This window comes from Callorhinus ursinus, unplaced genomic scaffold (genome assembly GCF_003265705.2).
Source record: "Callorhinus ursinus isolate GAN/ISIS: 27379988/994484 unplaced genomic scaffold, GSC_fseal_2.0 scaffold13, whole genome shotgun sequence".
Lineage (NCBI taxonomy): Eukaryota > Metazoa > Chordata > Mammalia > Carnivora > Otariidae > Callorhinus > Callorhinus ursinus.
In genome coordinates this window covers 26,909,452-26,937,274 of record NW_027397075.1, presented here as the reverse complement: position 1 = coordinate 26,937,274, position 27,823 = coordinate 26,909,452, and the positions used below count along the sequence as shown (strand labels likewise).

Sequence of the window (27,823 nt, the reverse complement as noted above, 5' to 3'; positions counted from 1 at the left end):
CCAGGCGCCCCATGGAAGGTTTCTGAGCAAAGAAGGACATGATTTCATTTCCTCAATTCTAGGCACATGGCTGTAATACATGATTAGCTCTACTGTTGATAACTTCATTCTGGGGACTTACACCCTCTCTTGGTCTCAAAGCAGAAGCCCTGTGGCCACAGATACTTTCCATGGCTGCACAAGGCTAGGAAGCCTTAGTCCAGGTAAATTCAGAGCTCACTTAACAGCTTTGCATCACCTCCACAGAACAGGAAGCGGGGCCTTCTAGAATCATTTGAAAGTAAGGGGCAGGGCCAAGGAAGGTACTCCATGAACCCTGGTGACCTAAGCATGTCATGGATGAGCTGCAGAGAAAATGGGAGTGCGAAAAGAAACCAGGGAGCATCACCAAACTAAACCACCTCCCATTACCCACCCCACCCTCCAGCTCACTGGGTGGGGAGACCCTGCAGTCTAACTCCCTAGAATCAGTAGATAGGGTTTCTAAATGCTCTATACAGACAAGGTTCTCCAGTGACACCTTCCCTAGGATCCTGCCTAGCTATCCAGGGAGGAGGGAGAATGGCGCCCTCCCCCACCCGGGCCACCCCAGCCCGAGAAGGGATGTGAGGCCACTGCTGTCCAGGTGGACACGGCGATGCTGGTCAGCGAGGGCTCCCCCAGAACCTCCACACCCGCCGAAGTGGGTGCCTGGGCAGACAGGGGCGAAGTCACAGCTGGACTCCCCAGAAGAAACGCCCCCGGGGAGCTGGTGTGCACATCGGGGCCGGGCCCGGCTGGGCCCCCGCTGCTGTTGCTGATGGTCCACAGGCACGGGTAGGGACTGTAGAGACAGAGACACAGAATGCTTGAGGATGCTTCCAGAAAGGCCAGCCAGCTGCCCGGCACGTACAAGGTGTGAGGAGGCCCAGGTCCAGGAAGAGGGGGCCCAGCCACGGCTTTCTTTCTAGCTCTGACACAGAATAGTCCTGTGTCTGTGGGGAAGCCGAGGCGAGCAGGGAAATGCAGTGCAATAAGCATATAATTAGGCATTCTGACCTAAATTTCCACACTTGGCCCTGCCACTGGCAAGTTTGATTCTGAACACAGCATTTCATTTCTGGAGGCCTGCCCTGGGGCCGCATGGATGGGCAGGAGAGCAACAGGGCAGTGGGGAGCAGGGGGGATCTGGACGGCAAGGCCTGCAGGGAGGGCCGCTCCCTGGCAAGAGAACTGACGTGGTGGAGCAGCCAGGACACACAAGTGTCGGGAAAAGCGGGTTTGCATCCCAGCTCTACCGCTTACTCCTTACCATGACACCTTGGTCCAATTTACACCTCTGAGTCTCAGCTTCCTCATCTTCAAGACTCGGAGTGATAATTATGCACACATTACAGATGTTGTTTGACGACTGAAGAAGATGAGCAGATGATGCCTAGCACACGGCACTCACCAAAGGGTGGTGGTTATAATGAACTCTTCCATTCCTGGTCTCCACCCAACAGCTCTGGTCCCTGGCAGAAAGGCTGGGGAGCGAGACCTCCTTGTTGGACTTCTCTTATTCTAAAGCCCTGGTTCACAAACCTGGCTGCATATTGGAATCCCTTAGCAAGTTCCAAAATAATCCTGATGCCTGGGTCCTGCCGCCACAGATCCTGACTCAACCAGTGTGTCATTTGGCCCCGGGGATCAGGATTTTTAAAAAGCTTTCTAGTAGATCATAATGGGCAGAAATATTTGCACCCAAACACAGACAAAGATGCCTGCTCTTGGAACAGGTGGGATAAACACCCATGCTCTAAGCCTTCGGCCATCCCCAGGTCCTGACATTTTAGAGTCTCTGTATTTTCTCATACTATACTGCGTGCGAATAGGCTCATCAGGCAGTGTCGGCCGTGGGCTATTCTCTAGCAGAATCTTTATGGAGTCAGTAGTGGGTTAAACATGCTACTGAGGGAACGAGAGGGAGAAATACCACCTGCACTCTGTGCCCTAGTCCAGAGACTACAGACCTCACTAGGCCAGAGGAAACCCACAGAAGGCCAGCCTTTGAGCGTTTGTTGTGTGTTTGGGTGTTAGCCAGCTCGGCTTGCTGAGATTTGGGGCCTGATCTCCAGAAGAGACGCTTCCACAACATCACTCAGGGCAGGGCCCCTTCCTGATGCCTCCCGGGCCAGTGGGAAAACCATGCACTCAGTTATACCTCTTACTGTGTGAACTTCAGGATGTTTTTAATGCTTCTGAGCTTTAGTCTCTCCAACAGTAAAATAGGAATTTTAACGCCAGCTTTGTGGATGTCTTTGATACTATAAATTACTTCCATAAAGTATCTAGGACAGAACCTGCCACATAATTGTTTAATATCTTCAAGGACTCACTGTCTCCCCTCCTATCACAACCCGAATCCACGCTTTTCCCTTAGATAATCCAGTCGAGCACTGTCCGATAGATATAAAATGTGAGCCACAACAGCAAGGCTAAATTTTCTAGTAGCCACATGAAAGAAAGGAAAGAAAGGAGAGAAAGAAAGAAAGAAAAAGAAAGAAAGAAAGAAAGAAAGAAAGAAAGAAAGAAAGAAAGAAAAGAGAGAAAGAGAAAGAAAGGAGAGAGAGAAAGACAGAAAAAGAAAGAAAGGAAGGAAGGAAGGAAGGAAAAAGAGAGAGAGAAAGAAAGAAAAAGAAAAAAGGAAAAAAAACGAGACTTAAGGTTAATTATATTTTATGGAACCAAAAATATTTAAAATATCATTTCAATATGCATTTGAGGTTAAAAAAAAAAGTTGAGATTTTTATTCTTTGTTTCCTGCTACATCTCCAAGCTTGTGTGTGCGCCTCACTTCCAGTACACCGCCACTGGGACCCGCGGCATTTCGAGGGTTCAGTGGCCACCAGCAGCCAGTGGAGGCTGCGTGGGGCAGCACGGCACGAGACCCTGACCGCCACAGCAGCATCAGTACCAAAACCACCAAGGTCAAGCGTACAGCAGCACCCACGAGGAGAATCGCAGGCTCCAACACAGACCTGTTCATCAGATTGTGCATTTTAACAATATCCCAGGTGATTCTAACACACATGTAAGTGTGAGCAGGCCCACTGTAGCCTAAAGCGCTATGATCTCCTAACATTTTCTAGACAGGCAGATCACACATCATCGGACATCTCCCAAGACCCCGCTTTTAATTCTGAATCCCTTTCTGGACCTTCTCAAAATCCTGCATACCTGTGTTGAACTTAACAGCTGACGTTTATATAGAACGTTACTGCTCACAAAACATTTTAATGCATTTTCTCCTTCTGGGCTCACCACAACCTACGGAGTAGCTTCTATTATTTCCATTTTTGCAATTAGAAAGCTGGAGCTCAGTGAGGCCAAGAAAACTGCATGAAGGCACAAAGTCAGTAAGAGATAGAACCGGGACTAAAGCCCAGTCCGTCAAACTCCAAGGTCCCTTCCTGTCCTCTCCCCCACACTCATTTCCAGAAGTCAGAACGAAATGCAGGTCTCTGGTGTGCACATTATGCCATGGGTCCTACACACTACACTCTACTTATTACCTGGGTTGTGGGCCAGGCACCCACAGTCTGTCCCCCTGTTAGGACGGGTGGCTTATGAGAACACGGACAATCCACAATCTTGAATTTTCAATGTCTATTTACACTTATTCCTTCAACCTTCCTATAGTCAGTATCTATCTGCTACCATCACAGTTTACAGTATTTCTGACTGGTTCAGGACAAATGATTCCAGGCCATAATGTCTTTTCCCTTTTAAAAATAGAATACCAAAGCTACAGAAGAAAGAGCATACAGCTGAGCAAGTGCTTTCCCCTCCCTGCTCTCTGGGAGAGAAAAGTCCATCCTGGGTGCCTGGGTGGCTCAGTCAGTTAAGCATCTGTTTTTGGCTCAGGTCATGATCCCAGGGTCCTGGGACAGAGCCCTGCATCGGGCTCCCTGCTCAGCGAGAAGCCTGTTTCTCCCTCTTCCTCTGCTGTTCCCCCCACTTGTGCTCTCTCACTCTGTCAAATAAATAAATAAAATCTTTAAAAAAAAAAAAAAAAGAAAGAAAAGTCCATTCTGTTGTTACCCTCACTTCCTGGTGGCTTAGAAGTCAGGACACTAGCTTAACCCAAGCCACTCTAGAGAAAAGAATGAGCTTGAGTCTCCAATGCTCACGTCAACTCCCAAGACCACCAATGAGCAAGTTGCTGGTGTTGGTCTTACCTGGGCCCTGGATTGATTGGCCCGCTGGTGTGGGGTACGGACAGGATGCTGGTGTGCGGTGTGGAGGACAAGGAAGTCCAGCTGTCAGCTCCGGAGAAAACTTGCAGGTTATTGCTGGAGCCTTCTATCAAATTCACTTTGGGGAAATAACAACAGCTCAGTTGATGAAGCATGTAGAACATATAAAGACGGTGGCCAATGATACCATTTTATGGCAACATGTACCCACGGTTTGTTAGTACTTTCTGAGGGAAACAGAAAGACGGAGGCTCTCAGATATACTGAATGTCAACCATATGCCACATACCCTCTGTTCCAAATCCGTCCCCCCAGACACCCCAGGTCCTCTCCCCGCTACGCCTTTGCTCACACCACTCTTCCCTGGAGTGCCCTTTGCCTCTCCTGGGTCCCTCGCCATCCACCCTCACTCCTGCCCACTCCCACCTCTGTCCCCTTCTCTTCATCCTGCAAATCTCAACGGAAGCGTCAACCCCCCTGGGCAGCTCAGGCTGTTCTTTTTCCTTCATTCCCACAGCACCTTGACTCGTGTGTTTCATGGAATGTTTCTCAAACTTTAATGTGCATGAGAATCACCTAGGGATCTTGTTATAAATGTGGACTTTTTCTGAAGAAGAACCCGAGAGTCTACATTTCTAACAAGTTCCCAGGTGGTGCCGCAGGTCCGAGGACCACAGGGGAGCTCGGGCTACACTGTGTTATGATTCGTTATTTAGGTATTCGTGTAGCCCTGAGCTTCCTCCGGGGAGAAACCGTACCTTCCTCACCCTCTATCCCCACCGTCGAGAAGAGGGCCTGGCGCCCAGCCGGGGCTCAGAAGCTGTGTTTTATGTGCTGACCACACGAAGGAACCAGGACACAGTGGGAACGTTGCCCACTTTCTGGTATCATTAAGCTCCATTTTATTCCTTCCTGGCAGAAGCTTCCAAGGTTGCTGGGGGCGGCATGTGAAGGGACACAGACAGGCAGCTGGTGACCCTCGGCAGACAGAGCTCGGGGTGTCCCAAAGGGTGGGATCTTAACACTCTCCTCCATCTCCCATGCCGTGAATCTTACCTCTTTCTTTCATTTAGTGTTGTTCTCCCCACGTGAGACTAGAATCTCTGTCGGGCAGGGTATTTTTCTAATTTGTTCGTGGACAGAACCCAGCACATAGACAGCCCTCAATAAATATCTGTTGCATGAATCATTGAATGAGAAGTCAGTCCTTGGCTTCCCTTCTCCCTCCCTCCCTACAAATCTAACAGGCAGGCAAGGCCTGGGCTTACGCAAGGCCAAGGCAGGCGAGCGGCAGTCAGTGGGGAAGAAAGCACACAACCACCAGCTTCAACTCAGAAAATAAGCAGACGGCAAATGTCACCAAGACTGGCTTCGCATGCCTCCAACTGAACCAAACCAAAGTCTGGTTGCACGGTCACCCAGCTTCCCAGAGATCTTCCTAAAAGCTCTCCAGTACTGGGCCCACTCTCCCCTGGATGGAGCCATGGAATACGAGTGGTAGAAAAGAGCCACAGGAAGACAGTGAACTGAGGATCCCAGAGCCCCCACAACTTGGCTCTTAGAGATGCAGCTTGAAAGGCTGAGTCCACCGGCGCCCTGGGAGGAGGCCCTACACGCCCATTAGAAACCAGGAGACCCCGCCTTACAAAATAATTATAAGACACGAATAATGTCATAATTACAAAATCAACTATTAGTATATAAAACAAAACCTTAAAATAGTAATATACAATACTATTACATGTATTAGATGAAAGGGATGCCATCTTCAGAGACTTCTTTTTACTACTGGCTATTGACCCTTTCTCCACATCGCCACCCCCACCACCCCCCACCCACATCCCCAAGGGCTTAATTAGCAAAACCACACACCTGAGGGAGAATGGTTTCTATGCATGTAGGCCGAAGGGTAGGGAGCCTGCCGGTGCCCTCGGAGGCCAGGATAGTGCTCACAGCCATGGTGGGAGTGAGGAGCAGACAGAGGTAAGGGGGTAGCATACTGGTAATTGGCGTTTCCTGCTGTGCACACTCCATCTGGATTGGAAAAGATCCAGCCTCCCACTGGAAAAGACAAGAGGAAGACACAGGGACCGACCCTGAGCTTCCACACCAGACATCAGGTGTCCAGCCACTTGGCATACCACGTCTCTGTGTGAGCGACACTGAACATCTGCCCCGGAGGCCAGCCCCACTGCCACTCCCCTTCCATGTGAGCAGCTTCCCTGGCTGCTTAGGACAAGGATGGCGGTTCCTATCAAAGTTTGGAAAGCCTCTTGAGGAATGCTGGAACAGAGCTATCTAATGAAAGACCCTTTGAATGAGTAAGTTACAGAAATGCAAAAGTTAAGTTGCTTCTGACTTACTTGAGTTAAATTAAGTCAGTCTGAGAAGGGGATGTTGGATGTATGTGTCCTCTCCAGCTACTCGGGAATGTTTAGTGTGCCTACACAGGAGTGAAGGTCTCTTTCTGCCCAGTGGGAAGGTGTCTGCTTTCTCACTCCCAGCAAGAGGGGCCACCGTGGCTCCCCTCACCACCCTACAAAGGATTCTGGAAGCAAAAAGTGGGGAGCTGGCTGGCACACCCTGACGCAAGAATCATGCAAAACATTCTGGAAGACTATAAAACATTTCACAGAAATTGGTTTTTGAATGAAAAAGACAGACAAGAAATGGAAAGAAAGAAAAGGCATCCAAATTGGAAAGAAAGAAAGAAAGAAAATGTTCTCGATGCAGGTGTCCAGTGGGCAAAGCCAGGCTTGGGGGCGCCCGGAACCAGGCTTCTGCACACTTGGCTCACCACGAGTAATGGACACAACGGAAGACGTTCGCTGAGAAGACTGCAACACGTGAGCTTAATAAAGATGCGGTTCTGCCCACGGGGCCGGTACTATTACAAAAGGCTTGTTTCTCCAGCTTGCTTTAAAAAGTGCTTTCCTGCGAGCTGCTCCCTTTCCGCTCCACACCGGAACATGCACAAAGGCTTAGGGGAAGCAGCCAGGAGAGAACCCCAGAGCCCGACGGCGGCAGAGAGCGCCTGAGCGCACCACTGGGATTCTCAGTCATGTTTCTCCAACTCCGGGGTTAACTTTCCGCCCTGACCTCACTGGCCCGGGGTTTCTGCTGCAGCTTCAGGGGACCTCCTCCCTCACGGGGCCTCCCCTGCCATCCAGACATGGGGAGCCCAGAGCCCTGTTAGGGACACCCAGCACCTGCAGAGTCCCCAGCAGCCTATCACTCACCTCACCTGGGGCTGTCCAGTCAGCCACCCAGACTCCTCCCCACGGGCAAGGCCACAGCCTGCCCGAAGCACTGTGGTGGGAATCTACTCGAAAATGAGCAAACACTAAGAATAGGGGCGACCCAGGCCAGACCTCCAAGAGGGAAGAGCGGAGAGGTAGGAGATACTCCCAGAATGCACTTGGGACAGTCCTTAGCCTCTGGGACAAGAACACGCCAGTCTGAGAAATCCATCACTCCCGTTCCTATCTCCCGCCTGAGATTCCGTCCAGCCCCTCAGGAGGACCAGTTCTCTCTGGGAATTCTGGAAAGGGCATACACTTGTCTCGAGTGGAAGAAATAACCTGTTGAGTCTTGAGAGAAGCTCTGGAACGGGCCATGAGCACTCGCGACAGGTAGTGTCTGAGTGTGGTGGGCGATGGGTCCCAGTGCCCCCCAGGCACGTCCCACCCAGTGTTCACCCAACTCACGGTGAGAGTAGGCCACGTGCTGGCTCTCGGAGACGGCTTCCGGAACGTCTTTGAGGTGATTCCTGAAAGAGAGCGAAAGGGTGCCCTGGCTGTCCAGCATATTATACAAGTCCAGCAGAAAATCTACCCCAAATTCTCTTTGGAAAGCAAACATTTCTTGGAATAAGAAAATCAAACACCTTTTGTCTCAGATCTTTCCCCCCTTCTTCATCCAGGGTACTTTATCTAATGTGCAATTCCTCTTTGAATTGCAACCTAATGTGACTCCAATTTGCCGTATTTACAGCTATCCCTACTTAGTTTGATCTCACTGGTTTGTGGTCATTGGTCCTGCCTGACAAAATTCAAGCAATAACAGCAGCTGGGATTTGCGTAGGACTTTGGGGCACGAGCGCATCTGTGATATGCTAGATCCCCCAATAATCCTGCGAGGAAAATATTGCTATGCCACTTTGCAGATGTTAAAAAGTGGGCTTCAGAGAGGCAACGTGACTTATGTAAGATCCAACAGCCAGAAAACGGCAAAGCCAGGACTCCAAGTCAGGACTACCTACTCAAAGTCCTGTTCATCTCACACATGAGATTTTCCTCAGGCTTTTAGTTATCTGAAATTAAATTAAATCAAATATTAACAGGACAAAGTCTGTCGATTGAAGTCAATTAAGTACCAATGTTCTTTTTTTTCCAAGAATGGAAAAGAAAAACACAAAGATGTAGAATCACTAGCCTCAAGTGGTAGCATTACCATTCACCACCCCAGAAGTCTCTAAACTTATAAGAACGGATACTACACTTGATCTTAGCCAAAAGGCCAAAGAAGCGATCCCCAGAAGTCTCTGAATGGTCTTTCCTTGGACCTGAAAGATATGAAGCTCTCACCTTTATGAACTACTCATCTGAATCACTCCCTCTCCTGGACCACATGTAGTTTAGGAAAAAAAAACCATTATTGAAACCATACTACTCAGAGAGAATTGAAGAGGAAGGGCAGAGTGAATTATTAAAAATCTAAATCACTTCATTATTTTTTTTGCATGTGCCTGTGTTACTTTCAAGAATCGGTAGTAAAACAGAGCTGAGCAAACATTGCCAGTTAGAGGTTCTCCTGGAGCCCTGTTCTGAGGAACAGACGATTAGGAGTTCGTTGAATTTTGTTGATTTTGTTGAATATGGAATTGAATGTTACCAACCTATTTCTATCAAAGCTAATGCAAGCTCCTTTCAAGATGAGCATAAATTTCACATTTGCAGAAGTCAACTCATAAGATTTTACTGAAATTTCTCTACTCACCTTTCCTTGGCATCCAAGAAGGCTTTGGCAAAAGGGTTGTACTTGATTTTGAGAGCTGTTATCTTACGTTTGCAAAGACAAGAAGCGTTAGTGAAAGTGGAACATGTATGAACAGTTAGAGCCCTTTATCTTCGCCTGTGAATTTCTGTAAAGTCAAAATAACCCCCCTCACTTGTTCTCCCTCTCCATGTTTCTTTGCTCAGTTCTGCACAAAATTACCAGTGCGCTGTCTCTGACAAAGAATGTTGTGTTGTGGCCCGTGGTGAAAATGGGAAATGCAGTGTGATGTGAGCAAAGAAAGAGCAAAGCATTAGAAATGTGCAAAGCCCAAAGTGCTAAACCCGGCATCCTTTCTTTTATTTATTCATCCTTTTTTTTTAAAACATAATGAACACCCCCCTCACATCAGTTACTCTTCTAGTCCCCGGGAACACAGTCAGAGTGATGCAGGTGTGAATCCACATCTCCCAGACCACGGTCCAGCATCACTCCCTGAGTTTAAATGATCACTTACTCAGTGATTCAGATCACAGAAACACAGTTTATCACTCCCACCCACTGCCACTCCATCCCACGGCCTTCGCCGACTTCATTCTTCAGAGCCACCGACATCATATACACATATATGATGTATATTTGCTCATGGCCTCTCCCCGCGGGATGTACAGACGTGAGGGCAGGACACATCTGTGATGCCCACCGCGGCATTCCCAGCAGGCGGTCACAGTCAACAGATCTTTGCTCGATAAAGAAAGCATTGAAAAGAATGTTTATTTCAGCAAGGGCCTGGCAGAAGGAAGAAAAGTTAAATGAAAGCACCACTCTTTCTGATCCAGGAATGGGGGAGAAGTCAGAAGAGGGAGGGGAACCACAGGGTCTGATGTCCAGGTCTTTCTCCTGGTCTAAACCTGGAGGGGTCAAGGTGCATAGTGAGACCAGCATCTACCCATGGGCCCACTCGCCTCTCAGGGTGCACCAACATCGACTCGGCAGGAAAGTGCTGACAGCAGAGGGAGGCTCTGAGGTTGGACTTCCCTGGGCTTGATTCCCATGGGGCATAATCAAGGCTGAAATACGGCATCAGGCGGCTAGGGTAGAGTCCCCAACACCCCACAACATACACAAACACACACTCTCGAGAGTTGCAAAAGCCACACCCTCCCCTCAAAGACCCAGACTCCATCTGAGGAAGAGAAGCAGGTGTGGGCTGGCCATCTTGAACACAGCATGATTTCGCCTACGAAGACAGTACCTGTTGAAATGATCAAATATTTAACCTCTGTTCCCACCGGACTGTCAGAGGGGCTCAGCCAAGAAGCCAGACTACTTGTAGAAAAGAAGTTACATTTTTCTCTGCACATCTGTGATGCGAGTTCAGTCGACAGCTCAATGTTACCTGTAGGCACTAAGGTAGTATTTCCAAGCCCGGATGCTCATCAGAATCCCTTAGGGAGACTTTAGAAACTACAGATTCTGGGTACCATCCCTGGAGATTCAGACTCAGTTGGCTGGGAGGGTGCCCAAATTCTTTAAGAGCTTCCAAATAAAGAAATGCAGATGAAAGCAGTAATAAGATACCTGTTGGGGTTTGTTTGGTTTGGGGTTTTTTTTTTGGTTTTGGGGTTTTTTGTTTGTTTGTTTTTTTAACCTATCAGGTTATCAATGCTGCAAAAGGCTGATAATCCCCACTGTCAGGAATGGTATGGGGACTGAGATGAGTATGCTTTGAGGGAGGCAATTTGGTGATACTTCAGGATTCTAAACCCACGCTCTCCTTGATAGAGCAATGTCATTGCTAGGTGTTCATCCATGCAAGCAAACAACAGTGGATGTGGATGTTCCGGGATATTATTTGCAGCATTATTTATGATAGCAAATAAAATGACTATAAACAACCTAATGTCCATCAGTGGGGAGCTGATTGCCTGAAATACGGTATATCCTCTGCAGGCACTTCAGAAAAAGAGATAAACCTGAAAAAAAAAAAAAGAAATTTGCAGACTAATACGTACGACATGAACCAACCTATGTGAGGAAGCCCGTATTCTCATATATATTTATATATACACAGAATATGTGTGGGGAAAAAACACACTTGAAGCTATGATTTGTAGTGTCCTTGCGGAGTGAGATTCAAAAGGCAGGAGAGAAAGAGATCATTTTTACCTTTTCTTCTTCATTTTCCCTGAACATACTTCTGTACTATTTATTTATTATGTGGGGGTTTCTTTAATGAACATGTATTACTTTAAAAAAAAAATTTTTTTTTAAGTTTACTCAGAAAGAATCCAACCCTCCCCCAGCGCTTCTGATGACGAGCAGACCTGGGAAGCTCTTGAGTGTGCAGATGGACCCAAACATCGTGCCCACAGCTAAGCCACAGAGGCCAGATTCTGGCTCCTCGGCTCTAAGGGCCAGTGGCTTCCTTCAGGCAGGAAAGACCTAAGCGTGCTCAGAAGATCTAGCAAACAGGATGGACAGCATAACACAACCCAGAGGACTGCAGGCGCGGCTCAAGTCTCACAGACCTGCTCCTTGGAGCGGGAGCTCACCCAGCTCTGTGTGGGCCAAGGGCCCACGGAGCCCTGATCCATGCAATGCACAACCTCCCCTTCTTGGCACCCAGAGATGAAGCTCTGGCAGGCCGTTGGCAAATAGGCAAGAGAGAGTGGAAAGGGCTACCCCACTGTTTAACTTCATCTCTACTGAGGTCACTGAGATCCTGGAAACCCAGCTTTCATCCACACGTGGCCCCCATCCTCCCACACCCTTCCAGGGGACATTTCTGCACACGCGCCCACACACGCTTACCTCCTCGTTCTGATAGGCCGTCACAGCTATGAACTGGGTTTCAGGGAAGGAGCAGTTCATCACCATTCGATGGGCACCTCCAACACGCACTATGTGAACCTGGGGCTCATATTTATGCAGAGAATTCAACATTATCTGTGGAAGCGCGAGAAGGAGAGAAAGAGAAGCCTTGCAGAGCGTGCAGCTCGACGGCCCACCTGGCCAGGGCCACCATACCATTCCCCTCGCCTGAGAACTGAGGGGGGGGTGCAGTTTTCCAGAAGCTTCCAGGGAGCCTAACATCAGCACTTATGCCAGGCTTGCCAGAAAGTTTTTCTAAAGAGTGTCAGTTCTCTGCCCAAATCCTTCATCCATTTTTTTCCTTTCTCCCTATTTTCAGAACAACGATGTGGATTTTGATCCATTAATTGTTGTTCTTCATAGGAGGAAACCTGAGATCTCAAAACACTGGCATGGCTGCATTTCGCAAGCGACTACCTGAAGGGTGATGACATCGGACACCTGCCGGTCACACTGCATCCACTCTCTGTGACAAACACGGAGGTTTACTGCAAGTCTTATGCTGTGAAACGGGGGAGGCAAGAACCGTTTACTTTTCAATTTCCTGTTTTAATAAACACCTGGAACCTTCTGAACACTGCCAGAACTTGGGTGGCTCACCTCCTCCTGCTAAAACCTGAGCTCCCAGGTCCCCGCAGGCTAAGCACGGGGGTCAGAGGAGTCACGAAGACCCAGGGCTGAGAGGCTCACAACACGAAACAGCAGGGTCGGCAAACCTCTCCCCCAGGCACGGCGCTGCCCCCGAAACCGTCCACATTTTCTAACATAAATCACAACCCTACCCAATACCCTAGTATTCACAGCCCTCCCAGAGAAAACAAAAGAGGAAAAAGCCCCAAATTCTTGTTCCCTCTAATTGGAGACCTTAAATAAAACCTTCCTTATTTAAGGTTTGTTTGTTTTTCTGAAAACCCAAAGCCGCTTCACTATTCTATTGACAATTATCATAATGTCCCAGCAGAGACAGCAATTATTTCATTTAGGAGCAGCTTTTTATTAAGGCATTTGTCTATTGCCAACATGCCACTTACACCAAAAAAGAGGAGAGAGAAAAACAGAACCCTGGTACCCACAAACATCTCCTCCCCAGGGCTGGGTAAAAAGCACCATACACAAGACAAAACTATGAAAGGACCCTTGATGATTAAGTAAACGGCAGCACTCTCTCACTCTCTTAACATCAGGAAGTCCATTAAAAACCGAAAGCACCAATTAAGAGCTGTTTATTCCTGTTCACATTTGGACTCCAGGGAATAATTGGCTTCCGTGGGAGAAGAGGCCGGTGAGGACCCCTCTAATTGCCTAAATGCACCCTTGATATTTCTTGATTGGTGTTGCGGGGCGGCCGGGTGGCCAGGCGACCCGATCGTACCTGCCCACCTCCATTGAGCTTGTTCGTCAGCTTGACTTTGCTGAAGGAGATGGGAGCTTTCATCCAGTGGGCCCCGAAGTTGGGGGAGTCCGGGTGGATGTAGACGCAGCTGTGGCCGGAGACCTCTGGCTTGCCTGCGGGCACCCACTCCCCATTGACGTACTTCCAGCGGTGACTGTCCGTGGGGACGAAGTCCAGCAGGAGGGAGTACATGGCATTGGGGTCCAGCCCCGTGACACTAATCTTGAGGACGGGGAACATCCGTCTAAAAGAAAAGGCAGAAACTGAGGCACAGGAGGGACATTAGTGTGTGCGGGACACCTTGCGCCTTGTCCAGCCGTCTCTCCGCTCTCAGGAGACCTGCCGTGGAGCGCCTCGGGGTGCAGAGAATGCCCCAGGGCAGCTCCCCCAGTTCCAACAGAGCCTCTTTTTACAAATGCATGTTATATTGGGCTTTTTACTTCAAACCATTGTGCTCCATTTTAAAGTCTGAAAACCACTGTTGTAGTCATTTGACAGAGGAACCTAAAGCCCAAAGTGCTTCAATCAGATGCCACATTCTCACAGAGAGCTTTCTTCAGACTTCCTCCTGGGGTACATCAGTTTTCACACTAATGCCACAAGCCAGTCCTTCCCCCTCTCACAAAGAACACCAGCTCGGAATGACAGTGATGGCATGAACAGTGAAAACATGGGTTCATGGTAAAGCAAGTGAGGGAATGCTTGGCTCTACAGTTAGACCAGTTCCTTCCCTGCATGACTTCTCAGAGCCTTTAATATACTAATGTGCGCTATAAACCTCTGCGAAGATAGGGTCTGTGCACATACTGAATTTACATGACTGTGGAACCATCCCTTCACTGAGCATTTTGTGGGAATTTGTGCTCAAGACGCACCGACCTGGATTCCTCGGTCCTTCTGCCATCCTCGAGAACAGTACCAGCAAGTTTGCTCTCACATATTTGCAGAGGCCCCTCACCTGCCTTCTCATTGCCGCTGGTTTGTTTTTCCTTCACCAAATGTACTAAGTTGTTCCAGATTATCCTTAAAAGATCTGGTTTCTAGACATGCCCCCCCCCACCACCACCTGATTGCCCCAGACACTGTCTTATTTGTCAGTACCTCTTTTAAAATCTGAATCCCCAAAATGAGAAGCTAACAATCCAGAGTCTAGACACTTGCTGCTCAGAGCAGTCCCTGAACCAGCAGCATCGGGATCAGGTGGAAGGTCATTCGAAATGCAGAACCCCAGACCTCACTCTAGACCTACTTGTCAGAAGCTGTGCTTTTCCAAAATCCCCAGGTGAGTCACAGGAACATTAAAGCTTAAGATGTGCTGGTATAGAGCATCTTTAGCTTTTGAGAAAATAACTCAGGAGATGTGCGAGGGAATGAGGGCAGGGGGAGTCAGAGGACTGTGCTCTACGAGGCTGGGAGGAGAACAGGGCAGGTGGCCCGGAGCGGGAAGCCGGGATGGACCGGACCAGCTGCTACTGAGAGCAGGGGTCCGCGGATGCCAGGAAGGGGGTGTTGAAAGCAGGGAGTGGTGCACACGAGGATCTGGAAGGTCACCAAGGACATCCTACTATGGCCAGAGGTGTCCAGCATTGAGAGGAGGTAGAATGGAATTGATACGTATGGAAAATGAAGGAACTGACAGACAGATGACAAAGGACAGACCTAGAGACAGACTCGAGCCACGCAGGCTCCCGGTCTCCTGAGCTGAAATTACGTGGGCTTCCTGAGCAATCTGGACATAGATGGGAATCGTTTTCCCTTGGCGCATTCCACCTCACTGATATTTTCTTTCCTGGCTCCTCTTCCAACTTAGTCCTCCCGCTGCATGGAAGGGTTCTGTTTTTGCCCCCCCCCCCCCGCCCCGCAGTCCCCTCTTCTAAATGCCCTGCCTTCGAGACCACTTCCCATCTCTTTGCACAGAATACAGAGCCTGGTCCATGTCTCTGGTCCGTGTCTCTGGTCCGGCACTTGGCAAGGATTCGACAGTCCCTCTGAGAGGCCAGATAGAAGGGTGATTTTGAGTGAAGGTACTGGCTCCATCTCCTGCCCTTCCTGAAGCTGCCCTCCAAGCTTCCAAGTCATGGTCTCGCTCACCCAGCCTCACTGAGTTGTGGCAAGAACTCCATGAACTCTTCATCAAAGTGCTTATTCCAATGCCTGCCACCTAACAAGGTCTTTTTGCAAGTGTTGGCTATCCTGTCATCACAACCAAGCCCTTCAGCTGGCCCCACTCTCCTTCTGTTCCAGAATCCGACCATGGGGCAGTGACTTCAGAAGTTGGAAACACGAAGGACATCAGCTTCACCTCCCTCCCGCCTGGCTGACAGGTACCACTTCCCTCCACTTTTCTCTCTGGAGAGAAGTCTAGGCAGAAAGGGGAGTGACTGCTAATGGCTTTGGGTTTCTTTTTAAGGGTGATGCAAATGTTCTGGAATTAGCTAGTGGTGATGGTTGCACAACTTTGTGACCATTCTAAAATCTACTGAACTGTATACTTACGAAGGGTGAATTTGATGGCATATGAATTATTTTTCAAAAACAGCGAATCAATAACTTATACCACCTCAACTTTTATTCTCCAGCTGGCTCACAGTCATTTGCAAGGAGACCCTGGTCTTGGGGCACGTGGGTGGCTCAGTCGGTTAAGTGTCTGCCTTCAGCTTGGGTCATGATCCCAGAGTCCTGGGATCGAGTCCCACATAGGGCTCCCTGCTCAGCAGGGAGTCTGCTTCTCCCTCTGCCCCTCCCCCCGGCTCGTTCTTTCTCTCGCTCTCTCTCAAAAATAAATAAATAAAATCTTTCCTAGAAAATTGCTTGACTACTATTAAAGCTGATTAAAACTAAAGTTTTGTTTTTAACCAAGAAAACCTACAAGAAATTGAATTTGTTTTATGCTTCACAGAGGGAGACATGAATATTAAAATCAATCCCGTGACAAAGGTACTACTTAAAAAGATAGTAAAAAAATCCTGCATTGGTTGAATTGTCTTTGTTAAGTGTATGAATATTAAGTTTTCCTTAATGAAAGACCATGCAATTAAGATAAATTTCAACTTTGTCTGAAAGTATCACATAGACTGAGGGAGGCTCATGAGAGACAGAGAGAGAGAGAGAAGCAGAGGGAGAAACAGGCTCCCAAGGAGCAGGGAGCCCAATGCGGGACTCGATGCCAGGACCCTGGGATCATGACCTGAGCCAAAGGCAGAGGCTTAACCATCTGAGCCACCCAGGCGCCCTAAATAAAATCTTAAAAAAAAAAAAAAAAAAGGAGACCCTGGCTTTGGGATTATGTGTGGGAAATGCTGAAGGCTCCCTCCCTCCCTCTGCTCCCAGCAGAGCTGTCTCTCCCCTCCCTCGGTCTTGGTGGGCTCAAGGAGAGAAAATCTAAATAGGAGGTTAGGACAAGTATATGAATTAAATGAAACTCCTAGGGGAAAACCTGCATCAGATGATGCATCTCGAGTCCAGGTCCTGCCTGAGCGCTGCGTGACTCACCTCGTCACTCCTGTCCCTTAATGACATGATGATAACTTTCATGTAAAGGAAAATGATGGTCCTCCCCTCGGGAGCTTCCTGTGGCATCGAAATTCGTCCACTTGCATATTCTTTTGCTTTTTCTTCAACAGAAGGATTTCATCTATTCTTTTCTCTTCATATCAGAGGAAACTATTCCCTTCCACAACATATTTTAACGTTTTCAATTATTTTAATAATATTGGAAGTATAGAAAGCAGAAGCCCCCTGAAAGGCACAAATGCCATTTGCCAAGAATCACTGAAGTGGACATCAGAAATGATCCCAGGGGCCACGCTGGGTCACTGTCAAGAGCCTGGCTTGTTTCTGTGAGCTACACAGAGAGATTATCTGATATCCGGTCCATTGCTTTTTCTGAAACGCTAAAGTTGTCTGGTTTGGTCTTATTTTAAGAACACACAGGAATGAGGGGCACCTGGGTGGCTCAGTCGGTTGAGCAGCTGCCTTCAGCTCAGGACATGATCCCAGGGTCCTGGGATCGAGCCCCGTGTCGGGCTCCCTGCTCCGTGGGAAGCCTGCTTCTCCCTCTCCTACTCCCCCTGCTTGTGTTCCCTCTCTCGCTGTGTCTCTCTCTGTCAAATAAATAAATAAGGTCTTTTAAAAAAACTGAAGTATAACTGACACACAATGTTACATTAGTTTCAGGTATAGAACATGGTGTCTCTCCTTTTTGATTTTTCTAGAAAATAAGTATGGGTCACAAAGAAGGGAAAAGTCCCCTCAATGTTTTCCCAAATCTTAATACCTAATTAGAGGTTTATTCACTCATTGAAAGAATGATTTTTGAGTGCCTGCTCTATGGCAGGAACTGTCCTAGGTGAGGGTTCACTGGTTAAAAAAAAAAAAAATACGGACCCAGTGTCTTGTTGATGAAGCTTATCTCGAAACACCAGAAGTCAGACAACAAAAAATGTAAACAGGCTTCTTTTTTTAAATATAGAAGATAATCTTCAACTGCAAGAGTGCTATGAAGGAACAAAAGTAGGTGATGTCACATAGGGAAATTAAGAGTGAGAAACTACTCTAGATAAATCTTAGTAGGTCCAGGGGGACAGTAAGCTAAGACCCAAATAAGGAGAAGAAATGAGTCCCATAGACATCAGAAATGACTCCTATAAATGCAACTACACACAAAAGAAGTAGCAAGTAAATGGCCCTGGGGTCCAAATAAGCCTGGACCTTTGAGGACTACTGAGGAAAGAGAAAACCAGTGTGACTAAGGCAAAATGAGGAGGGGGGATCTAATTTTCATTTCTGCTCTCCTTCCTTAACTGTATCACGCTAGGTCTCACAAAGAACACAGCATGACCTTTAATTCCAGAGTAAGGGACTGTGTAATGGCTTTTCTCCTTTCCTGCTATGTTCAGGAGCTACACCTGATGTTCTAAAGAACCCACGACCACATGAAAAGGTTCTCAACATCATCAGCCAGCAGAGAAATGCAAATCAAAAGTGCAGGGAGGGATCATTTCCCATTCACTAGGATGACTGTGATTAAAAAGTGGACAATGACAAGTGTTGAGGAGGTAGAGAAACTGGAACCCTCATACATTGCTGGTGGGGATGTAAAATGGTGGAACCACTTTGGAAAACAGTCTGGTCATTCCTCCACCAGTTAAAGACCGAGCTGCCATATGACCCAGCAATTCCGTTCCTAGACGTATATGTAAGAGACATGAAAACACACATTTACACAAAAACTTGTATCCAAATGTGCACAGCAGCATTGTTATAATAGCAAAGAAAGCAGACACAGCCCACATGCCCATCAACTGATGAATGGATAAAAAAAATAGGGCTCATGTATACAGGAGAATATTACTTGGCAAGAAAAAATGCTACAACAAGGATGAACCTTGAAGTCATTACGCTAAGTGAAAGAAGCCAGTTACATATTATATGATTCCATTCATACGAAATGTCCAAAGTAGGCAAATCCATACAGATTGAAATAAGATTAGTGGTTGCCAGGGCTGAGTAGGATGGGGGACTACGGGGGTCATGGCTAAGAGATGCAGGATTTCTTTTGGGGATAATGAAAATGTTCAAAAATTATTTGAGGGAATATATGTATAACTCTGTGAATATACCAAAAACCACCGAATTATACACTTTCAGTGGGTGAATTGTATGGTATGTGAATGATCACAATAAAGCTCTTTTTAAAAGTAAAGAAAAAAAAGTAAAGAAGCCATAGTGCCCTGGCTTTTAGAAGGACACAGCTAAAAAGTTACAGAATGGGGGCGGCTGGGTGGCTCAGCTGGTTAAGTGTCTGACTCTTGATCTCAGCTCAGGTCTTGATCTCAGGGTTGTGAGTTCAAGCCCTGCACGGGGCTCCATGCTGGGTGTGGAGTCTACTTAAAGGGGGGGAAAAAAAAAAACCTTTGCGAAAAGTTACATAATGGTGTATTGCTTTATTCTCTTTAAGTACTTCATCTGCCAAGACTTTTATAATTATTTTTATTTTGTTACACAGCTACACTTGTGGTAAGCCTAGCATAATGTATAAACTTGCCAAATCACTATGTTGTACACCTGAAAATAATGCAACACCATGTCAATATACTCAAATAAAAAAAAAACTTATTTTAAAAATGCTTTTATTCTTTTATCACCACACAAATGAACTAAGGGATGCTATGTATTTTTTAAACTCCGTTATCCCAGTGAGGAATAAATAAGTCAGTCCCCTTGCCACAAGTCTTGTAACCAGGACCGGAACTCATCCTAACTCTAGGCCAAGTTCAGCTCCTGTGCCTCACCTCCACCTCTCTTTCCACTTCACAATGAGCAGGATGCATTGTCTGGGGATACTCTATGTATTTACCTGTGGGCAGCATGCACGCCCAGGCTTTGTTTTCCAGGATGAACTGCACTTCTAATCCAGTTAACCTTTCCTCCTTTTCTTTCCAAGGTATGGCTAACCACAGAGAAGCCCCAGAGTCTTAGAGGAGCTGAGAAACATGTAAATTGGTCCCTAATTCAGGAGTGGGGGAAGAGGAGAGAGGGAGAGAGAGAGAGAGAGAGGGAGAAGGAACAGGAAAGCAAACATGGCAGGATGAACAAGCACTCCCCCAAACCACGCTGAAGAACCATAGGTGGTTTGGCTTTGCCCGTGAGCTCCATGCTCCTTTGCCAGGAGGCCAGTTTCTCAGTTTCTATTTTCCTAACAGGTGATCTCGAGAGCCAGTGCTGCTGAAGGAGGCTATGAGGAGTAAGGTTTGCAGGAAGAAAGGGGTCAGCTTTTGTAGGTGGGGGAACAGCGGAGATGGTTAAAGATAAAATTCACTCGCACCTGTGAACACCTTCCTCTATCTCCTCACAGAACTATAATATTCATGAAATGCTCATCGGAGCATTTGGAGTGGGGGGGCGGCGCGTATGCCCATGTGTATATTGAAGCTTGCGTGACCTGGTTAGAGGCAGATTACACAAACACATACGATCCTCATCAATTGTAATTGTAAACTTGGGAGAAAAATGTCTGTGGGCTACAGGGCACGGAAATTTATTTGCCTGATGCACAACCTCCATTTTCTCCCCTCCTGCACAGTCCTCACATCAGCTCGCTGCCCTGAATCACTGGCAAATTCAGCTTAATGATTCCCAACACTTATTTCCTGACAACAAATGGACGCATCAGTTACATTCGAAATGCGTCCAATTTCTGGAAACCTGTTCAAGGCCAATCTAATCAGAACTGAGTCAAAATTAGTCAACTGTATGGAAATATATATGAAATATAGCATTGTCCCCTAAAGTGAAGATGTTCTAGTAAAGAGGTATCATAATTGTTGTTATATCTGAAAGACAACTGAGTATGGAAAACTAAAAGTTATACTTAAAAAGAGGGAAGGAAAAAAGCAGGGGAAGAAAAGGAGGGAGAGAGAGGGAGGCAGGAGAGACGGAGGGAGGAATGAAGGTCGTCAGGATCCCAGTTTCTGGGGATAATCCAGAGGAAAATCCTCTACTACTTCTGATCCATGTCAGAGGCAAGCCTCCTATTTATATATACAAATGGGTCTCCGTTTGAAAATGAGACTGAATTCTTTCATCAGTCCATCCTATGTTATTTCAAAACTTTCTCTTTTTAATTTTATTTAAAATCAATTAATTAACAGAGTGTATTATTAGTTTCAGAGGTCGAGTTCTGTGATTCATCAGTTGCATAGAACACTCAGTGCTCATCACATCACGTGCCCTCCTTAATGCCCGGTGCCCAGTTACCCCATCCCCCCACCCACCTCCCCTCCAGCAACCCTCGCTTTGTTTCCCAGAGTTAAGACTCTTATAGTGGATAGGAACTGTCTGATGACCCCCACTAATGCTTCCAGAAATCCAGAAGTCTGCCCACAGGGACTGGCAGGTTATGTGAATGAAAGGGGCTGGAGCTGGGTGTAAAAGAACAGAAATTATCTTCTCCACAGAGAACAGCCACGGGGGCAAGTGCCCCGGGCTCAGGAGTTGGTGTGAAAGGCAGGGGTGAAGCATCCGGAGGAGACGGGCTGGGTCTGCAGGCAGAGGACAGTGGGTACAAGGGAGATTCACAGGAACAGATAGATAAGAGAAGAGGGGACAGGTAACAAGATCTTTCTGTATCAAGAACAATAGGGTGTCACTAACAACTTAATCTGTGAAAATAAAAAAGATTGAGAGTAATTCCAGGCCAAGCTCGTTCATTACCAACACACCAATTTCTTAGATGTGTGCCTTCCCTTCTTTATCCAAAGTGTAAAGGGAACTGTCTCTCTCCTGGAAAAATCTTGACCCTAAGGGGTTCAGAGACCATAAGAGAACCCAAGAGAAGATTCAGTTCACTGGAAAACGGGAAAGGGCAGCAGGACCTCCAGAGATAAGAATAACCAAGTTGATTGTAATGAGACTTTTCTACAAAGAATATTTTTCACATATTTAATATGAAAGGACATTAAACATGGGAAGGATTTTACATTTTAAATATGCAGAAAAATATCATATAGGTGAACACAGGCAAAAGGAAGCTCTTCCTAAATTGTAAAAGTACATGCCAATATATCATATTATAAAATAAAATCTGAAATGGTTTCAGAAACTGTAATTTCTTCCTCATAGGAATAGACGAACTGTATTTTTACTTGGTGACTGTGCTTATTTTACTTTCATAGATGGCCCCTTTGACAGCCAAATAGATAGCGTGAGGCTAAATATTAGCACAACCACTACCCACTGCATACAAGGAATAATAAACAGTTCCACCTATTACTGGACATCACAAAACTTTTACAATTGCATCATCATTCAGCTGTGAAAGGAAAGAAAGTAAATCCAACTAGAAATTTGGGGGTGATTCTCTGAAATTAAAAACATATTTTCTATTTCTTTCTACCAAAAATAATGGATAAATATAGATCAAGAGTAGGAACAGACGTCGTTACAACTGCAAATATTAAAAGTAACAAATCCTATATATGAAATAAGTAGGGGACCCATTTAGAGACAGCAAATAGAAATATCAAGCTTGTTTGGTTGGTATTCCAAGCAAGATTAATATTCCTTCTACTAGGAGTGATCACAATTTATTGAAATGCCCTTATTTCTGGCACACCTTCCTCTTACAGAGCACTTTAATGCCATGCAGCAGCGTCGGAGTTCATAATTCTCCCAGAGAGACAAGGGATGGTTCATTTTCTATAGTGTGCATTTTATTCAAAAATAGGAAAGCAAGACATCAGGAAAGGAAGCATTTTGCACAAGGACAAAAGCCTGCCAGAAGTCCTGTTGGCCTCAACTTTTCTCTCTTAGCAGAATTTCTCCTGAGGGCCACGATCGGGGTCCTGTTGAAACTAACCATACTGAAAATGTCTTCTGACTTTTGTGCTTCTTGACCTTGTGAAGCAAAGGATCTGTGAGCATCAGCTGAATGTTGGGAGCCAGTCTGGCCAAGCTGGGAGCAGAGAGATTTTCTTTCCAAATATTTGCGTTTCCTCTACGAAGAGAAAGCTCCCACTGTTACCTTTGACAGCCACTTAGCCGGGCTGGATTTAATAGAATCCAAGAAATGCCAACAGAGATCAGTTTCTGTTCATCTCTAATTTGCTGCAGTGAGAAAAAGGAAGGTATCTTCTCTTTTCTCAGGCAGTGCATTACGGCTTCGGGATGGTATTATCACTTCCACAGCTCTCACGTCATCACAAACATACACAATATCAAATGAACACTCACCACAAACCCACACCGGGAAGCAGAGGTAGCGAGCGATTAGCAATGAGATTACATTTGCCCTTTGACTCCCGATCTTCAGCTGGTCCAGAATTTCCGGCAAGTTTGCTATACTTAAGAGGAAAGATTCAGCTTCCAAATAAAGTTGACTTTCACCTTATCTGAACTGAGTTGGAGCTCAGGTCTGCCCCAGGATAGGCAGTCAGTCAAAAAGTAATATTCTCTTCGGACTAATTTCCCTAACGCATAGGGCAGGCCCCCACTTCTGGTACCTTCCCAGAATTTCTCCGTTGAAAATGCATGCAAGGTGGCTTCGTCCTCTACTTCTCTGTTGATCTCAGGAAATTAATTAAGTTGGCTGGGGGAGAGCCGAGGGAGACTGTCCTTCTCCTGAGCATTTTAATCAACCTCGACTGCCTCTGAGTGAAGAAGGGCAGCCTCTTCGATAATTCAGGGGACTCACCACCCTTGCCGAGCCCTCCCAGCCCAAGCAGGGCCGTGGAGAAACTCACCTGCCATTCTTGGTCACGATCATTTCATTAGTGACTTCCTTGAATCTCTGCCAGAGAGGGGCATCCTCCAGGATGATCTGAAGTTGCTTCTCCGTAGGGTCACCTTTCTCCCTCCCTGCCTGCAGCTCACTTTCTACCACGTTGAGCAGGCGAGAAACAGCGCCATCGCTGCCCTTCTGGGTGCCCAGCTCGCTCATGGCCATAGGCCCCTCTCAAACTTGGTTGAGAAGCGTCACCTGTCTCGCCTGCTACCACCTCCTTCCTCCTCTCACTTGCCTGCTTTGCAAACCCAGCTGGGCAGTGCCTAGGGAGCTGGAGAGAAGATGCCCTGGCTCTTGCCTAAGCTCCTAGCATGACACCCCTTAAAGTCTCCAAATTATACCACCAACCTGTTAAGCTTTAGTGGGGAGGGGGAGGGAGGGGAGAGGTAGGAAGAAAAAGCCCTCTCTTAATTACTCATTGGATCAGGTGGGAGAGAGCCTGGCTCTCCCATTGGCTGCTGTGCATAGAATGGACGTTTAAGAAGAGTACTCCATCCAAATTATCAGGCTTTTATCTTGTTGTACCTGAAGAGGTCTAATCACTGTTTTGAGGACCATTTTCCCATTAATTAAAATTGTTCCAGGCCCAGACTGCCAACAATCAGGCAAATCATGTTTGTGTATAAATCGTGGCATGTGGCACCTATAGGAAAAGAAGTCCTGGGGAGGATTGGAACTTGATGCCAAAGCAGGCTTTCCAGACACAGTCAAGAACCCAAATCCCACAGCTATCTACTAGCCCTGGATAGAATAGCATACATGGAAGGCCAAAGGCACTGTGCCAGGAACATGAAAGTTGTACCAGAGAGTGAAGGAAGATGCTCTGTGCGCCACCCACTCAAGGGTCAAGGTCCAGAGGAAAGGAAAGAGCTAAGATCTCCTTTCTCCCCGGGCACCCCCACCTGCTCCTCTCCCTCCTGAGGGATCCTATCACATGCACGCCCTGCTCATCCCAGGGGCCCTCAGTGCCTCCCGCAAACAGAAGGGCTCTGAACCTTGTCCTGCCTCCCTTAGAACTCAAAGCCCCAATTTGTTTTTGTCCAGCCCTCGCCAGAGGGACAAAAAAACTCATTTAGCATCATATTACTCTCTCTCTACGGAGGCACTCTGCCCTCAGTGACTGAAAATAAGCTGTTGACATTATGATGCAGAGCAACTTTGATCCAGAAGGATCCAGAAGGATCCAGAAGGGCTCCCTGGCTTTTCTGTTAGACAGTCCACGACCTATCTGGCATTCCGGGGTGAATGCCCACATGCCCTGGTAATATACTACAAGTGGAAAATGCTTCTCTTACCCATGACACACAGTACAAATTGGGGAGGTGAGGGAAAGGACAGAGGCAGCTAGCTTTACCTTCCCAACCTGGAGTAGATCCTGGGGGTTATGAGTTTTTCTCTCACTACAACCAAAACAGGATCAAAACAAAAGGAAAAATAAAAGCAAAAATGATAAGATAAAGTCAGGGTAAAGATAATACTTAAAATGCACTCAGGGCAGGGGCGCCTGGGTGGATCAGTGGGTTAAGCTTCCGGCTCTTGGTTTTGGCTCAGGTCGTGATCTCAGCTTCGTGGGATCAAGCCCCGTGTTGACGTTGGGCTCCATGCTCAGCAGGGAGCCTGCTTGAGATTCTCCCTCTGCCCCTCCCCCCACCCCTGCTCACACTCTCTCTAAAAAAATAAATAAATCTTTAAAAAAAAAAAAAACTAAACTAAATATACTCTTACTGTATGATCCAGCAATCACTTTCCTTGGTGTTTATCCAAAGTTGTTGAAAATTTATGCCCATACAAAACCTGCACACAGAGGTTTTTAGCAGCTTTATTCATAATTGCCAAAAGTTGGAAGCCACCAAGATGTTTTCTAATAGGTGAATGGGTAAATAAACTGTGGTACATCCAGACAATGGAATATTATTCAACACTAAAAAGAAATGAGCTATCAAATGTGAAAAAACATGGAAAAACCTTACATTCATACTATTAAGTGAAAGAAGCCCATTTGAAAAGGCTACATACTAGAGTCTGTGACATTTTAGAAAAGGCAAAACTATGGAGACGGTGAAAAGACTGGTAGTTGACAGGGGTTGGGGAGAAAGAGGGATGAATAGGTAGAACAGAGAGGATTTTTAAGGTAGAGAAAAGGTATCTCTGTGAGATACCATAACGATGGATACATGTCATTATACATTTGTCCAAAACCACAGAATGTATAACACCAAGAAAGAACCCTAATGAAAACCCTGGGGGGGTGCCTGGGGGAGCTCAGTCAGTTAAGCATCTGCCTTCAGCTCAGGTCATGATCCCAGGGTCTTGGGATTGAGACTCAGGTCAATATCTCAGAGTTCGAGCCCCATGTCAGACTCCCTGCTCAGCGGGGAGCCTGCTTCTCCCTCTCCCTCTGCCGCTCCCCCTGCTTGTGCTCTCTGTCAAAATCTTTTTAAAAATTTTTTTAAAATTAATAAAAATAAACTTTGCTTTGAAAAAAAGAAAGCAAGCAAGCAAGCCCCGGACTTGGGGTCATGATGATGTGTCAATGTAGTTCATCAATTGTAATAAATTTACCATTCTGGTGCAGGATGTTGATAGCAGAGCAAGGGGCAGAAGGTATATGGGAAATCTGTATACTTTCAGCTCAATATTGCTACAAAATTAAAACTGCTCTAAAAACTAAAATCTATTAAGGGCAGGGAGTGGAAGGGCACTCTGCATATGTGACTAAATTAAGGATCGGGAGATGGGGAGATCATCCAGAATTATCAGGGAGAGCCCAGTGTAATCACAGAGGTCTTTATATGATGGAGCAAAAGGATCACAGTCAAACAGCGGTGTAAGGGAGGAAAGCAGCTGTCAGAGAAGAGCGAGGATGCCACACTGCTGGCTTTGAAAATGGAGGAAGGAGTCATAAGCCGAGGAATGTAAGAAGCCCCCAAAAGATGGAAAGACAAGGAAATGGATCCTCCCCTAGAGCTTCTGGAAGGAACATCTGCCAACACCTGGATTTTAGCCCAATGAAACTGATTTAAGACTTTGGACCTCCAGAACTAGAAGATAAATCTGTGTTGTATGAAGACACTAAGGCTGTGGTACTTTGTTTCAGCAACAATAAGAAACTAATACAAAGACCACAACACATCCATCCAAGTGGAGATTTCAAGAAGGTACGGCTTAGAACCATGGCCTAAGTGTGGCTCTGAGCTTCCTCTTCCAAAGAGGGGGGATCAAATCTGGCATAATTACACTGTGTTCCTAAAATAAAAACAAGCCATTTGCCTGGGAGAAAATTTTCCCATGAATCTTTATAAAGAAAACACTGAGTGATACAGTGAACAGTGTTTCCCCAAATAGTCCATAATATCACCAAACTGAGGATCCCTGCCTTCAAAGAATTTAACAACCTAAGAGGGAGAAAAAGGCATCGGGCCAGAGAACTCTAATACAGAGTGTGCAAAGTGTTTTGGAAGTACCAATAAGGGAGAAAAGTAGGAAGTAATAGTGTTTGTTTCTTGTCAGTTACATCCCAAATCGTCAGCTCCTGAAAACTAGGTTAGCAGGTTAGCTCATGAGTCTCCTCAACCTGGGGGCCCAGGAGGGTACGGCTCTTAGGGAATAGCACATGCAATGGCCAACCCCAAGTGAGGGTCCCCTCACAATAAAAAAATGGTGTACACTCTCTTGGCTTTCAGTCTGGCCTCTCTAGACAGCTACTCCACTTTCTAGGCTGTCTCCTCTGAGATCTGTATTATATTAGATTTTTTTTTAATTTATGAGATCTTTATAAAAATATTCTATTTTCTTTTTTTATTGTATTATATTAGATTTTAGATGGAACCACATGAAAGTCCTGATACTCAACCTCTGTTTTACCTGGAAAAAAAAAAAACAGCAATTTCATATGGCTCAACCTAATTCTTGGATTTGAAACTAATATAAAATGCCTGACTAATACATCTATATAGTAATACCATTTTACTTGGATAATTGTTTTCTAGTTACTAAGTTATCTTATCATAGATGACTTTGAGAAACATAAGAAAATAAAAACTAGGGCTCCTGGGTGGCTCA

The 27,823-nt window shown here is 46.4% G+C and overlaps 1 protein-coding gene and 1 non-coding gene across 2 annotated transcripts; both read right to left on the bottom strand.

The window, feature by feature from the left end:
- Nucleotides 1-15: 15 nt before the first annotated feature.
- Nucleotides 16-23,931, bottom strand: TBX19 (T-box transcription factor 19). The gene is made up of 8 exons (XM_025877892.2): nucleotides 23,721-23,931; nucleotides 13,459-13,723; nucleotides 12,027-12,161; nucleotides 9,216-9,277; nucleotides 7,925-7,986; nucleotides 6,090-6,278; nucleotides 4,200-4,335; nucleotides 16-823 (listed from the first exon to the last, which is right to left on the bottom strand). Exons 1-8 carry the CDS (start codon nucleotides 23,921-23,923, stop codon nucleotides 538-540), a joined length of 1,338 nt encoding a protein of 445 aa, XP_025733677.1. The 5' UTR covers nucleotides 23,924-23,931; the 3' UTR covers nucleotides 16-537.
- LOC112828914 (U2 spliceosomal RNA) lies at nucleotides 8,550-8,748 on the bottom strand. The gene has a single exon (XR_003209612.1). It is a non-coding gene; the product is annotated as a U2 spliceosomal RNA (small nuclear RNA).
- Nucleotides 23,932-27,823: the final 3,892 nt, after the last annotated feature.

Excerpts from the sequence above, each read along its gene's own strand:
- TBX19 (XM_025877892.2), bottom strand. The coding sequence starts at position 23,923 with ATGGCCATGAGCGAGCTGGGCACCCAGAAGGGCAGCGATGGCGCTGTT. Across the intron at positions 12,162-13,458 it reads AGCTCAATGGAGGTGGGCAG|ATAATGTTGAATTCTCTGCA; the intron begins GTACGATCGGGT and ends GCGCTTCCACAG. Across the intron at positions 7,987-9,215 it reads TTCTTGGATGCCAAGGAAAG|GAATCACCTCAAAGACGTTC; the intron begins GTGAGTAGAGAA and ends GCTCTCTTTCAG.